General features: G+C 41.1%; 1 protein-coding gene across 3 annotated transcripts in view; it reads right to left on the reverse strand.

Moving 5' to 3' along the window:
• The window catches only part of LOC142195934 (protein mono-ADP-ribosyltransferase PARP4-like), an 825,676-nt gene that overhangs the window by 770,275 nt on the left and 39,359 nt on the right, over positions 1 to 16,042 (reverse strand). For 2 of the 3 annotated variants that reach the window (XM_075266050.1, XM_075266049.1), the window contains exons 23-30: positions 15,675 to 15,745; positions 15,359 to 15,546; positions 14,272 to 14,371; positions 8,279 to 8,449; positions 5,434 to 5,514; positions 4,660 to 4,740; positions 3,352 to 3,447; positions 2,249 to 2,365 (exon numbers count right to left, since the gene is read on the reverse strand). In XM_075266050.1, the coding sequence (XP_075122151.1) occupies positions 2,249 to 2,365; positions 3,352 to 3,447; positions 4,660 to 4,740; positions 5,434 to 5,514; positions 8,279 to 8,449; positions 14,272 to 14,371; positions 15,359 to 15,546; positions 15,675 to 15,745 (905 nt within the window). The remainder of the gene's footprint in view (positions 1 to 2,248; positions 2,366 to 3,351; positions 3,448 to 4,659; positions 4,741 to 5,433; positions 5,515 to 8,278; positions 8,450 to 14,271; positions 14,372 to 15,358; positions 15,547 to 15,674; positions 15,746 to 16,042) is intronic. The other variant, XM_075266048.1, reaches the window with a different exon arrangement.

Here is a 16,042-nt window from a genome sequence, read left to right on the forward strand (position 1 = left end):
GGGTGGAAGGAAGTGAGTGTTTTTATATGTCCCCCCCCCCCACACACACACCATTTATATGAGAAAGAAACTTTACGTCAGCCAGGAGTTCACACTACCATTACTAAAGTCCGTTGATGTCTTCTGTTACAGGCTGATAGCACCGGACTTTAGCTGTCACAGAGAACGGTCACAGACTGATTCTGTGTCCATTCACATTGATTGTCACAATTGTAAAGAACTGTAAAGTAGCTTCCTGCATTTACAATGTTATCTTCTGTTACAATAGTTAGCTAGCTTCCTTCATATTGCTTAAATTCGTGTCAATGGGAACAGACACAGAATCAGTCATACAAAACTAAGGTACAAAGGATCAGCAAGTTTTCCCCTATCCTTTGGGAGATTGTGTTGACCCATAATTATTTCCTGTCTATCTACAGCTCCCGTGCATAGCTATGGGGGCTGCATGTCTGCCCGTATATACTATATAAGCTGATCACTTAGATGAGCTGTACAGAAAGGGTCACAGCAGGCTCCTGCTCAGGAGGCTGAGGGCCATGGAGTTCAGGGGCCACTTCTTAGGGCCTTTTTCAACTCTGTGGTAGCATCAGTCATCTTTTTCGGAGTGGCCTGCTGGGGGAGTAGCATACCAGCCAGGGATAGAAATAGACTTGACAGGCTGGTTATAAGGGCCAGCTCTGTCCTGGGGAGCCCCCTGGACTCAGTACAGGTGGTGGGTGACAGAAGGACACTGTCTGTGGTGAGCTCCATGCGGGAGAACAAATCCTATCCCATGTATGAGACCATGACAGCACTTAGCAGCACTGTAAGTGGCCGTCTGCTTCACTCCAAGTGTGAGAAGTAGCTATCGGAGATCCTTCCTCCCAACCGCGGTCAGGCTGCATAATCAACATCAAGCTAAGCGGAGATCACTCCACACAGAAAACTAAATGATCCTGAATCTTTCTTTTTTATTTCTAGTTGCTATGACTCCTAGTATCTTTTTCTATCTGCTATGAGCTTGTATGTGTTCTTTCTTGAATTATATTTCTGTATTATCTATGATGCTGTAACACACTGAATTTCCCCGTGGTGGGAATATTAAAGGATTATCTTGTCTTATCTTAAATCACTCCTGAGGCTCTGAAACTGTATTTTTACCCCCAATAGTCCCCCTAAAATCTCCTTATGAATGGAGCGCCAGAGCCTTTGCGTGACCAATGCTGCATTCACTTCTATAGGGCTGCTGGGACTGTAATCTCTGTCAGCACCCACAGCCCCATAGAAGTGAATTGAACATGGGTCATGCAAGAAGGCTTTAGGAGGACTTTTGGTGTCTTGTCCCCCTGATTACTGGGGAACCCGGTGGTCGCCAGAGATTGGACACCTATTCCCTGTCCTGTAAAAAGGGAATAAGTGTCCATAATGTTACAACCCCTTTAAGGCTGACAACAACCAAGATTGTGCCAAATATCTATTCGGACGTGCCAATAAAGCTTCTTTGATTTGATTTGTGTGTTATTATTATCCTGATTGACACCTGGTTTGTTAAAGACCTCACGTGTCTAATTTCTCAGTACCCCCGAACAAAGTGTGGTTGCAAAATGTACATTAGGGCTGTTAGTCTGTCTTGGCCTGTATCTGCCTTGCTAAAGTATACCCTGTCCATTGTATACTCTTTACTGTGCTACGATACATCATTTTAGTGCTTTTTGTTGCCTGTTGATCCAAAATTTGATTCTGTTGAAAATTCAGCTCTGCTACTCCTGTAGCTACTTAGCTTTCCTATGTGATTGTACCCAAGACCTGGAAAGCTTGGCTGATCTGGCTGTGGTGTTGGACCAGTTAATCTTGAACTTTACATATACTGTACACCTCTACTTCTCATGGATTGACTCAGCTTTCCTACTCGTGACTCTATATATTATTGTGTCCTACTTATTTTCACAGATTGTAAACTGGACAAAAACATTTGTCTATGGCTACACAGTTAGTCAGACCAGACCATAACATATATACTCATTTTATAGCTGACTTCTCTTCTTTTATAATAACCCTACAATCAACAGTACAGCTAAAAACCCCACAACATGAATACAGTATATGTGATGTGACAACTACTGAAGTATTGTGCAGCCTGTCCCCTGGTTGATCACAACCTCCTGTCCTATATGTCAATGGTTTGCTTTTATAGATCTTTACCCTGTTTCATCAGCTTTCATTTCTCAGCACTTCACCTGCTAAGCACATAAGTGATAAATGTACTTACAATAGATTCCCTATCAGCATCTGGAGATGACCAGTCCATGTACGGCAGAATATCCACATTTACTGCAGATACAATTTCCAGAATATTTGGTTCAGTGTCAATGGTTTCCTCTGCACTCTAAAGATACAAGAAAACATTAAAGTTCCAAGTCATTAACTACAGTATTAAACATTGTCCAAATATCTTGCAGTGTTATCCACATTTTCCAAAGAACAAAGACAGATATAAAGTAGAGCAAGTCGAGTAAGCCTTACCGAAATAAGACATCAAATTACCCCCAGGGTTATAATCATACTATGTGCTATACCTTTAAAGTATAAGGACTGTAAAAATACAATAGCCTGTAGTACAGGAGTGCACAGCCCAAGGGCCGCAATGTCCAATTGTGCTGGTTCCAAGCAATTGCAATAATATGCATGCTCACAGTTTATAGACCTAGAAGGTTTTCTGTGAAGAAGGGGGTTCAGAGTAGGTAGCAGGTACTCTGGAAAGGTAACAAAATAGTAACAGGGAATCATTAAAATTAAACGATACAATTGGAGCTGCTGCCTGGACAGAGCACAGATACAGCTGTAATCTGGGCTTGCGGAGACTGTCCATTTGCTACAGAGCCTGAAATCCAGGACTGTCCCACTGGATCTGCCTGTGTAGTCAATCTGTGTTTCCTTCTTACACAGCGGTTGTACCTGTGCTCTTGTGCCATGTTGTGTACCTCCTAGGTTACATGTTTCATAGAATATTAAACTAGGATGTTTAGCAGAGCACTAAATGCAGATGCATACAGAGAGAAAGTAGAGCAACAAGTCTATAAAGTAAAGCTTAAGCCATTAGCTGTGGTTTAGAATATGATGTCTCCATGTCATATGGTCTGTGGTATAAATGACCTGTCATGTGCAGAGCACCTTTAGGGGCCAGAGAGAAAGAATTGGGGGGTATGTTAAAAGATCCTTGTAGGTCCATATATCTCATATTAAAAATCTGCTCAAAATTACATTTAAATTAGAGTGCACCCAACTTCCTAGTCTAGAAAACAGATACGTTTTTTCTCACATGAAGAATTTCAGTAAATCCGATTATGGCTCCTATGCCTGTTCAGCACTCACCCTTTTTTCCACGGCCACAAAACTTGTGAATTGAGTGACCAGTGAGTATTCTTTACTGAGCTGAATGATGAAAGACTTCATCTCTTGTTTCTTCATCTGTATCAAGTATTAAATAACAAAGAATTATCATGACATAATATTCCAGCTCTCTAATAACATAGTAGTCTGGTTGAAACGCAAAGTCTGACTTTCATTTGTTCATTGTCATAGAATTTTTATTATTACTTTTGTCAGATTCAAGTTATGTCTGTTCACGTGTGTATGACACAAGGGTGGTCCTGCTGAATTATTCCCTGTTATGGGCCCTAGGTGCTCGACTCTATCAGCTCCTTTGTGTGCTTACTAGGGGAGATTAACCCTGTGGGGACGTCAGTTTTGCCAGAATCTGTATAGCTGTAAATTACATAAAGTTTATCATATGCCACACAATGTTTGATAAATTTCATGCATCTTGAGATGTTACTCCACTTTCCATGTCACCGCCTTACTGAAGTGAGATTGGGACAATTTTCATAACTTTGTCATATTTAAAAAATTTGGTTCTAAAATAAATTTTGACAGACTATCATGACCACCGTACTGAATGGTGTAGAATTTTAGAGTTCAGGGCTTTATAAACTGCCTCCACTGTATACGCACTGATATACAAGTGACTGATAAATGTTTTTCATTGTACACAAAGGTGAAAGTTTTGTATATTACAGACTATATATGTCATTTTTCAACAATTCTCCATTAAAGAGAACCTGTTACCTGTCCTGGCTAGCAGTGTATTATAATACAGCCTTTTTGGGTGGCTGCCCAGAGCCTCCTGGGAGGTCCATGGGCACCTAAATATCTTACTATCTGTAACTAGTGGTTTTTTTTTTTTTTAATGTAGATTGTGAGCCCACGTAGGGCTCACAATGTACATTTTTCCCTATCAGCATGTCTTTGGAGTATGGGATGGAAATCCACGCAAACACGGGGAGAACATACAAACTCCTTGCAGATAGTTTTTTTGCCCTTGGCGGGATTCGAACCAAGGATTCCAGCGCTGCAAGGCTACAGTGCTAACCACTGAGCCACCGTGTGACCCCCTGTAACTAGTGTTTGGCACTAAGAATTACCCTGTGGTGCCATTAGAATTTTACATGTACCTGTAAATATAGACACAGTTGCAACTAGTCTTCCCATAAGCAAGAGGGCAGCATTATAGCACGGGGCGGTGTGTGTCTACTCCCAACATAGAGAGGGAGTCTGACCGAATCAGATTCTCCATGTCATATTTCCTTTCTATAATATGTATTATAGTAGTATCGTACTGACCTCATTCTCATTTTCCTTCTCATGCAGGATCCCATCCTCATAGTCTTTAATGAGAGCTCGAGCTGTAAGGGTGTGCAGTATCTGGACACAATGAGATCAATGTAATGTAAGCAAAAATAGGAGAACAGATTACATTGCTTTGAAAAAGCAGACACAGAAAACGTATTTTTTTTTAATATATTGTAGTTAGAGGTAAGAATATAGAAAAATCCTAAACTTGGCACCCACTGCAATAAGTTGATGGTTCACTCAGTGACTACTACAAGTAACATAGTGTACAGAGCTGTGCTCACTGGAAGTACAAAGCTCTGTACACCGTGTAGTGGATGTCACTAGTGGATCACCATCTCCAGGACAGAGATTACAGATAGTCAAGGATTCCCTTATACTGTGATGCCTACTTGACTCATTCAGCTGGCAATGTGGGGCCTACAAGATCAGGCCTCCATATAGCGGGTGCACTTGGTGCATACTGAATAAAATGTTTCAAACCTTGTTCAACTAAGGTAAACTCTATGAAAAAGTTCCGGAAATCAAAGTCTTAACAGAAAGTTAATGATGTTTCCCCACGTATGTAAATTGAGTGGGATTTGCCCATTGACATTATCAGACAAGTCAAAGCATTTTGGACATTTCCATACACTCCAGATACTGTTTAGGAGTAGTGGAGATAATACTGTCCAGGCACTGGGTGGGGTCTCAATGATAAAAAAAAAATGGGACAAAATAGTGACCATTGTAAAATGTAGACCAGTATGGAGTAATGTAATGTACCGTTCCCGTTGTCTTCTGTAGCTCAGTGGTTGAGACCATGTTCTCGAGCTCTTCATTATTAATTAAAGCTTTCAGCGTTGCCTGCAAATTCAGAAAACAAACAATTGATTTGGATACATCTAACCTACATCATTATGTATTAAGCATTTTCCAGGAAACCTTAGACTAGTATAACAATAATTGAAAAAACCTTCATAATTCTGCTTTATGTAATCTCTATGAGACTGACTGAGACGGCTGAGTACATTGCTTGGCTAGCTATGCCATTCCCATAGACTTTGAATGGAGTGGCAGTGTACGAGCGTGATACTTGAATCAAACAAGAGACTTAGGACCACCAGTCTCATGGTCAGTGGGAGTCCCAGTGGTGTAACCCAAAAACTTATCACTGTCTCAGTGTATAGGCAATTAGTTGTGATAGAAGGACAACTGTTTAACCCTATTAAAAGGGTTGTGCCATTACAAAAGCTTATACTCTATTCTCAAGATACGGAATGAGTGTCAGATCTCTGAAGGTCTGATCGCTAGAAGCCTCAGTGATCAGGAGAATGGGGAACAAAAAGACTCCTGAAGCCTCCCGATACTTGTGTGACCAGTGGCCCATTCACTTGTATGGGGCCTCTGAGACTGCAATCACCATCGGCCCCTTAGATGTGAATAGAGCGTTGGTCACACGAGAAACTGGTGTTTCATTCACTCATTCATTTAATCATTCATTCATTGGAAGACCCCAGAGATCTGATACTTATCCCCTATCCTGTGGATAAGGTATAAGTGTCTTTAATGGCACAACCCCTTTAATGAATAATCATAGACATGTACTTTGGGGGATGCACTGAATGAGCACATTCCTAAAAAGTAATTGCCAATATTACTTATTGTTATATTCATCCCACTACCCAAAAAAACCCTAAACAAAATGCAATAAAAAAGTTGAATTCATCTGAAAATCACATCAAGTGTACCAGTTACTCATTTAACTTTTCATGATAAGTGGCCATGTGTGCACATGGAGTAGCGCTATATCTGGTCATTCATTATATAACTTATATTCTACAGTATTACCCTTTGCAAAATAAATCTTGAATTTACAGTCATCTCTGAACTAGTAGGAGGAGACTAGCTGCCATACACTACACACAGTGAGTACAGGAGATTCTGCTCTATAGTTGTGTCTCTCACTGCCCCGGATCACGCAGGATATATATAGAGACGCACTGACCTGTACTGATATGAATATTTAGCTTTATTAGAAAGCTCTAGGATCAGAGTGAAAGCTGTCTTTCTTCTCTTATCTCCTTATCTTCCTGCTCACTCCTCCCCTTCTCCTCTCCAAAGATAAGAGTCATGTGACCTGCAGTCTGACTCAAGACGGACAGAACAGTGATTTTCACAGTGAAAGATGTCTTAGCAGAGGGAGGGGGAGCAGGGAACGGTCCAATAAGAGTAGAAAGAGGTAAATCTCTCTGATACAATATTGCAAAGGTTCTTACAAATGCTGATGCTATTCCTTCATGCAGAATTTGTTAAAATGACATTGGCTATTTTTTATTCTGCAAAAACAAGACCCTGCACAGCTCTATTGATGAAAAGTTAAAACATTATAACTGAGAATCCTCCTCCAAAAAAAAACGCCTCACCATAAAGTCCTATTTAACCCGCTTTTTTTCCCACTAGCGGAAAAATCCACTAGCAGATGTTTTGCTAGTGGAAAAAAAGAAGCGATATGTTGATTGTTCAGGCGTTTTCCGCCTGAAAAAATCAATGCAAGTCAATGGGAGGCAGAAAAACCGCTAGGGTTTTTTCAAGGCATTTTCGGAAGCATTTTTTTGACAAAAAAATGCCTCAAAAGACGCCAGGCGGATTTTCCACCTCCCATTGACTTGCATTTATTTTTTTTCAGGTTGAAAACGCTTAAAAAAAAATGCTTCTAAAAATGCTTCAAAAAAAAGCCTCAGGAATTTTCCTGAGCAGATTTTTCCTGACCAGAAAACTCCGTGTGAACTCAGCCTTAGGGCCAGTTCACACGGAGTTAACGGGCGCGCATTCTGGCACGTATACACGTGTCAGAATGTGAGCGCTCAAAACAGATCCCATTCATCTCAATGGGTCGTTACGGGGGTATAACTCACGTAATTTTTCCTCCGCAAAACGACCGACCGTAACGACCCATTGAAATGAATGTGATCTGTTTTGAGCGCTCACATTCTGACATGTGTATACGTGCCAGAATGTGCGCCTGTTAACTTCGTGTGAACTGGCCCTTAGGGGTACAATTTTCATCTAAACAGTCTTTTGCTAGATGTCAGGTTTGGCATACATGTAAGTTCACACGGTTCACAGAGTTTTGGTCATCTGTCTCAAAACTCTGAACAAAAAGACGACTCCCGTTAAAATCAATGGAAGCCGGTCAGTTCGTTTTTCCAGGAGCCGTTTGTTCCGGCTCCTGGAAAAAAGAAGTGACATGCTCATTCTTTCAGGTGGATTCGCCTGGCGACAGCCGCCTGAAGACACTTCCTCCTCCTGACTAGGCCCATTCATTTGGGCCTAATCTGTGCGACTGGATGTCGGTGCACTGCAGCAGTATCCAGTAGCAGCTACCTGCCTCAGGTTCCGGTCCAGAAAACCCTGTGTGAACCTGGCCTCAAGTTAGTTTTCTACACAGCCAAAAACTGCACCCACACACAGTTTTACTACAAATTCTCATGGTTTTTGGCTCAGGCAGGTAAAGCAAATGGTTTCAGTGTGCTTTACTTGTAAGTCACGCTACCAAAAACCACAGTGACCTTCATAGCAGCACACAACTACTATGTGTATGGACACAACTTCTATATGACATACACACCTGAGTGCAGTGAGGGACAAACCCATAGACAAAAAGTGATTCTTCAGAGAATAAAGCCTGTATGTTTGCAGGAGCCTGTAGGATCTCAGAGGAGTTCTGGTTGAACTGTCTCCACTTCACTGATACAGCTTTACATGTTGGAGAATGGAGACGATTTCCATGTTTCACCATCTATAATGGAAAATACAAAAGCAGGAACTTTTATTCTGACAATCTTAAAGATTATAATCTCATCATTGTGTAAATTTCTCTTTTTTTAACCTCCTCACAATTCTGACTTTGGTTTATAAGAACAATGAAAGAGATTTATACAAAATAAAAAATGGGGAAAAGGAATTGCCAAATTGCTGCTATCAATCATTTTCCTCTGACCTACTGTTTAGAGATTTTCTCCATTGTATATTGGTGCAGCAAGTAATAGGTCGTATATAAAAGTAGTGGAGATGGCCGTATTGTAGACATAAGATAATATTGTGGTTTGTCAATGTCTGCGTGAATTTCCTCTTGGGCCCCTGAATCTGACGCTGAAGCTGTTAGTAGTGCAACAAACTATTGTGTACTTGTAGCAACAGAGTTGTCATAGCATTGCTAGAACTTGGTACTAGAGTAAAACCTGTATTCAGTTTTAGGCTACAGCAACACATGTAGCAAAATGCGAGAAAAAAAACGCTGAGTTTTTTCTGCTGCGCTTTTCATTACATTTTTGCACAGTTTTCTTCTGTGGACTCTCTGCCCCTATTACACCTTTACAGAAAATGCAAGTGTTTCCGCAGATATTAACATGCTGCAATTTTCAAAAAGCGGAAGTTGTTGAAAACACGGCTTTTCCACTACAGATTTTTTATTTTTTTTGCAGTGTCTGGATGGGATTAGCCAGAATCCCATCCACTTTGCAGGTACTGTAAAACACTGCATTTTCACAATGTAGGACTTTAGCCTTACAGAGTGGCTCAACAAAAGCTCTCATATGTATACATATTACCTTATAAGGGTCAGTGCACACAGAGATTTTTGGCACTGATTTTGACGCTGAATCCACCTCAATTATATAAGGAGGCTTTTTTTGGAGGCTGATTTTGAGGCAGATTCAGTGTCAAAATCAGCGCCAAAAATCTCCGTATGAATGGACCCTTAGGGTGCATTCACACAGAGTAAAATGGAGTGTATTTTGGAGTGTAATTTTACACGTGTAAAAAAAATTTACGCGCGTATTCTGGAGCATTTTTTAAACGTGGCGTTTACGGAGCGTTTTTGGAGCGTTTACGCGTGTAAATGCTCCAAAAAACGCTCCGTAAACGCCACGTGTAAAAAAAAAAGCTCCAAAATACGCACGTAAATTTTTTACACGTGTAAAATTACACTCCAAAATACACTCCATTTTACTCCGTGTGAATGCAGCTTCTCTCCTCTATCATATAACCCTATATATCACAGAGCTCAGCTTCTCTCCTCTATCATATAACCCTATATATCACAGAGATCAGCTTCTCTCCTCTATCATATAACCTACTAGCTTTTACCCGCGACTTCGTCTGCGGTGAGTTGAGTATTGGGCGGACACAGACGTGTGAAACTGTAAAAGTGCTTTAAAAAGTTTGGTGGGCTAGCAAATGTGATTTGATGTGTTATATTCTGTATGTTGTGATACAGACAATGTGATGTGTTATACAGCCTGTGTACAGGAGTATATATGTATCAGGTACTGTATATAGCAGTGATAGGAGATACATGTAATATATAGTATATACAGTCTCTGTACAGGAGTATATATGTATCAGGCACTGTATATAGCAGTGATAGGAGATACATGTAATATATAGTATATACAGCCTGTGTACAGGAGTATATATGTATCAGGTACTGTATATAGCAGTGATAGGAGATACATGTAATATATAGTATATACAGTCTGTGTACAGGAGTATATATGTATCAGGCACTGTATATAGCAGTGATAGGAGATGCATGTAATTATATAGTATATACAGCCTGTGTACAGGAGTATATATGTATCAGGTACTGTATATAGCAGTGATAGGAGATACATGTAATATATAGTATATACAGTTTGTGTACAGGAGTATATATGTATCAGGTACTGTATATAGCAGTGATAGGTAATACATGTAATATATAGTATATACAGCCTGTGTACAGGAGTATATATGTATCAGGTACTGTATATAGCAGTGATAGGAGATACATGTAATTATATAGTATATACAGCCTGTGTACAGGAGTCAGGGCCGCCGATAGGCCAGTACTACTGCTACTGGCGTCAGGGGCCCGGCCAAATTTAAAAATGGGGGGGGGGGCCCGGTTTTGGCCCGCCACCGTGTGCCGGCCCCCTGGCGCCCGCAGCAGTCATTCTATGTCTGCTGTTTCAACTCAGATCTGCGTCCAGAGGACGCAGATCTGAGTTGCAGACATATGCTGCTGAAGCGAGGAGCTGACCTGTGTCAGCTCCTCTCTTCGCTGCTGCCGCCTCTCTCGCTGACACATATGCGGCTGAAGCGAGGAGCTGACACAGGTCAGCTCCTCGCTTCAGCCGCATATGTGTCAGCGAGACCGGCGGCAGCAGCGAAGAGAGGAGCTGACACAGGTCAGCTCCTCGCTTCAGCGCTGCCGCCGGCTACCCGGCAGTGTAGACGCGATGTGATGACGTCACATCGCGTCTACAACTGTGCGCCAGTAAGAGAGAGAGGCGCCGAGAGAGCAGCGGGGGAACGAAGGAGAAGGTAAGTCTAATGTGGAACGTGAAACTGGGGGCAGATGAAGGAGAGGACGGCATGACACTGGGGGCAGAGATGGAGGGACATGAATCTGGGGGCAGAGATGGGGGGCATGAATCTCGGGGCAGAGATGGGGGGCATGAATCTGGGGGCAGAGATGGGGGGCATGAATCTGGGGGCAGAGCTGTGAAGACATGAATCTGGGGGCAGAGATGGGGGGCACATGAATCTGGGGGCAGAGATGCAGGGCCATGAATCTGGGGGCAGAGATGGAGGGGGGACATGAATCTGGGGGCAGAGATGGAGGGGAACATGAATCTGGGGGCAGAGATGGAAGGGGGACATGAATCTGGGGGCAGATGAAGGGTGTATATGAAGCTGGGGGAGAGACGGAGGGGGGACATAAAGTTTACAGGTGACTGTAGGAGGATTATACAGTGTGCGGGGCACATGAAAAATTAATGATTTGTCGGAGTCAACATAACAGTGGGTGGGGCTAAATTTCCCGCGGCGCGCAAACCGCGCAAAGCACATTTTGTCCCTCTTTTGGTTCTTCAAAAGTTGGGAGATATGGGTACTGGGGGCAATGGAAAGATGTTAGAGGGTGGACGGGGGGGGGGGGAGGGGGATTGTTGGGACATCGGGTGTGCGGCACTGCGGAGAGGAAGCTGGGGCAATAATATATAATATATAAGTTTTTAGCTGGAGAACTACAAAGCACACAATCCCTCCAAAGGTATGTGTGCTTTGTATTAATAATGATGTAGGCTGCTATGCTACTAGCATAGCAGCCTGTTTGGGGGTGGGACTTTAACTTTAAAGGAGTATTCACATTGCGTTTTTGGCCTCCCTTGCCGGGATACGTTGGTAACCAGTCACAATCAGCTACCCACTTATCCCTGCACGGAGAACTGCAGGCCCCCTTTTTTTAATGGCCAGTTCTTTGTGCAGGGATAAGTTGACAGCTGATTCTGACTGGTTACCAACGTATCCCGGCAAGGGAGGCCAAAAACGCAATGTGAAAAAGCCCTGAGGATTTATTAAGAGAGCTCTTATAGATGGTGTTGGCTCTCTACACATAGTAGATTTTACCTGCAAATAGAATCTGATTAAGCCTTGTAATGCTGCTAAATAAAGGGAAATGTAATACAGAATTGGTATGTCGCTAAATAAGGTCGTTTTAAAATGGCGGGGGGGGGGGGGGGGGCGGACACTTAGGCTGTAGGGGGGGGGGCCCAGACACTTAGGCTGTATGGGGCCCCAAAATTCCTGATGGCGGCCCTGACAGGAGTATATATGTATCAGGCACTGTATATAGCAGTGATAGGAGATACATGTAATTATATAGTATATACAGTCTGTGTACAGGGGTATATATGTATCAGGTACTGTATATAGCAGTGATAGGAGATACATGTAATTATATAGTATATACAGCCTGTGTACAGGGGTATATATGTATCAGGTACTGTATATAGCAGTGATAGGAGATACATGTAATTATATAGTATATACAGCCGGTGTACAGGGGTATATATGTATCAGGTACTGTATATAGCAGTGATAGGAGATACATGTAATTATATAGTATATACAGCCTGTGTACAGGAGTATATATGTATCAGGCACTGTATATAGCAGTGATAGGTAATACATGTAATATATAGTATATACAGCCTGTGTACAGGAGTATATATGTATCAGGCACTGTATATAGCAGTGATAGGAGATACATGTAATTATATAGTATATACAGTCTGTGTACAGGGGTATATATGTATCAGGTACTGTATATAGCAGTGATAGGAGATACATGTAATTATATAGTATATACAGCCTGTGTACAGGAGTATATATGTATCAGGCACTGTATATAGCAGTGATAGGAGATGCATGTAATTATATAGTATATACAGCCTGTGTACAGGAGTATATATGTATCAGGCACTGTATATAGCAGTGATAGGAGATGCATGTAATTATATAGTATATACAGCCTGTGTACAGGAGTATATATGTATCAGGTACTGTATATAGCAGTGATAGGAGATACATCTAATTACAATGTGATGTGTTGTATTGTGTATGTATAGTGGAAAGCTATATGTAAATGTGAGTGAGTAGAGTGAGGGCTACTCCTAAGGAGACAGTAAGGAGTGTGCAGGCAGGTTGAGGCAGGAAATGCCAGGCAGTGTGTGTGAGTCTATAGCTGGGGCTAGGAGTCCTGCTTTTGTGAGTCTCCTGCTAGGAAGCCATGTTGTTTAGTGGCACCAAAAGTAGCCTGTGACTCAATCCTACGGGAAAACTATGTTTGTGGAAAATTGCATGCAAATCCGTCCAGGCGTTTTAGCGTGATTGAGGAACAAACATCCAAACTCACAAACATCCAAACACACAAACTTTCACATTTATAATATTAGTAGGATATATCACAGAGCTCAGCTTCTCTCCTCTATCATATAACCCTATATATCACAGTGCTCAGCTTCTCTCCTCTATCATATAACCTATATATCACAGAGCTCAGCTTCTCTCCTCTATCATATAACCCTATATATCACAGAGCTCAGCTTCTCCCCCTCTATCATATATCTATATATCACAGAGCTCAGCTTCTCTCCTCTATTATATAACCTCATATATCAGAGAGCTCAGCTTCTCTCCTCTATCATATAATCTATATATATCACAGAACTCAGCTTCTCTCCCCTATCCTATAACCCTATATATAACAGCGCTCAGCTTCTCTCCTCTATCATATAACCCTATATATCACAGAGCTCAGCTTCTCTCCTCTATCATATAACCCTATATATCACAGAGCTCAACTTCTCTCCTCTATAATATTACCCTATATATCACAGAGCTCAGCTTCTCTCCTCTATCATTTAACCGTATATATCACAGAGCTCAGCTTCTCTCCTCTATCATATAACCCTATATATCACAGAGCTCAGCTTCTCTCCTCTATCATATAACCCTATATATCACAGAGCTCAGCTTCTCTCCTCTATCATATAACCCTATATATCACAGAGCTCAGCTTCTCTCCTCTATCATATAACCTATATATCACAGAGCTCAGCTTCTCTCCTCTATCATATAACCCTATATATCACAGAGCTCAGCTTCTCTCCCTCTTTCATATCCTGCATTCATGGAATACAGAAGCAATCACATTTAATAAATTAATATGACTGAACACCACGTTATGACACATTAATTTCAAATTATTCAATATGACAAGCCAATAAAGATTACCTGATCTCTCCATCTGCTCTTAGATGTGTCAGAAAAATATTCAAATGCTCCAGAAGTATACTGCGCCATACACCTGAGCATGTGCTTATTTGCTGTAGGCCTAAAGCAAATAAATATACAAGTAATACATGCAGTTTTAGAAAAAGATTGTAGATTATGTAGATATAGATTATGCAGCAAAATGCAAATTTTTATTGGAACCAGATTGGAACTGATTAAACCCTGGACACATTGCATCTGAATAAAATGTAAATATGTAGTGAAAAGTAGATAGCCGATATTGCCCCTTTAGATCCTTCATTCGGAAATAATACTTCTCTTCCCTCATCAAATCTTTGTAAAGAAAAGAATGAAATATAACGTATTTTTATTTTTACTTTTATTTCCCACCTTTTACACCACATAACTTTTTTGTTTTTCCATTCACCGATCCACATGAGGGCTTAATGTTTGCGGGACAAATTGTATTTTGTAATGGTACTGTTTAATATTCTGTACAATGTACTGGGAAAAAAATCTAGTTTGGGTGGAACTGAAGAAAAACTGCATTTGTACGACTTTCTTATGAGCTTCGCTTTTATGGTGTTCACTGTCCAGTCAAAATGACACATCATCTGTATTCTAGGGGTTGGTATGATTTCCAGGATACTAATTCTATGTATGTTTTTTAACCTTTTAAAAAAATCCAAACATTTGAAAAAAAAAAAAAAAAAATGCTGGATTCTAAGGGCTAGTTCACATGGGGTTCTGTGTGTACACATTCTGTCGCGTGCAGTGCACTGGCATCTCGTCGCGGCATTCCGCGATGGATTAGGCCCAAATGAATGGGCCGGAGCCTCGCACCATGGACGCCACGGCTGATTCAGATAGGGCAGCTCACTTCTTTTTTCCGCTACTAGCTAAAGACAACTGGGTGCTACCATTCTCCTTGTTAATGAGGTGTGTCCCTGCAAATTCAGCACTGTGTGAACTCTGTCAGAATGTTCTTGGACACAACCCACAATAGTTACGCACAGTTGTCAATCTATTCATAAATAGGCTACTATAAGGTCAATATAAATTGCTGTATGTAAGTATTATGGCTTACCCTACTCCACAGGTGAACACCTGAATATGATTCTTATTGTCGTTTAGAATCTGAAAGACCAAGTTTTCATTTTGGACATGTCCATCGCTAATGAGGAGAACTTTCTGACATCCCTTTTGTGGTCTGAGCAAGCACAACGACTGCAGAACCTTCCAGAACTCGGTGCTACCCATGGTGGGTTTAGCTCCCTATGAGATAATAAAAGCCTTATAGTAAGCCAAGGGAAATGACATGTGTAAGGTTACAGACACAAAGTATAATCTGAAGACTTGAGGTGGAAAAGACAGTAATAAATGAATGTAACTGCGCTCCTTACTTTTATAAACCGCTCCATATCTGAGTATTCATAGTTGTGGGACTTGGGGAAGCAATACATCTCTTTAGAATCTGTAAAAATAAAACAGACGTAAAATTAGATTTTCAAAAGCATTTGGGTTTTCCATATAGTTTCATGGCACTGCTGAATAGCTGCTATATCCAACATCACAGGCATGGGGGAATGTATACAAGGAAAGCCGAGTGTTCTGTATATCTTTATACAGGTTAGCTGTATGCTGGATTCCTATTGGATACTAACTTTCAAAGCTCTTTGTATATACTCACGGATGTGAAATGTCACTTTAATTATACAGTTTACTTACTTATTTTACATGACGTATTGTTATTGTATAAATAACTTATTAT

Source organism: Leptodactylus fuscus, chromosome 2 (assembly GCF_031893055.1).
Source record: "Leptodactylus fuscus isolate aLepFus1 chromosome 2, aLepFus1.hap2, whole genome shotgun sequence".
NCBI classification, from domain to species: domain Eukaryota; kingdom Metazoa; phylum Chordata; class Amphibia; order Anura; family Leptodactylidae; genus Leptodactylus; species Leptodactylus fuscus.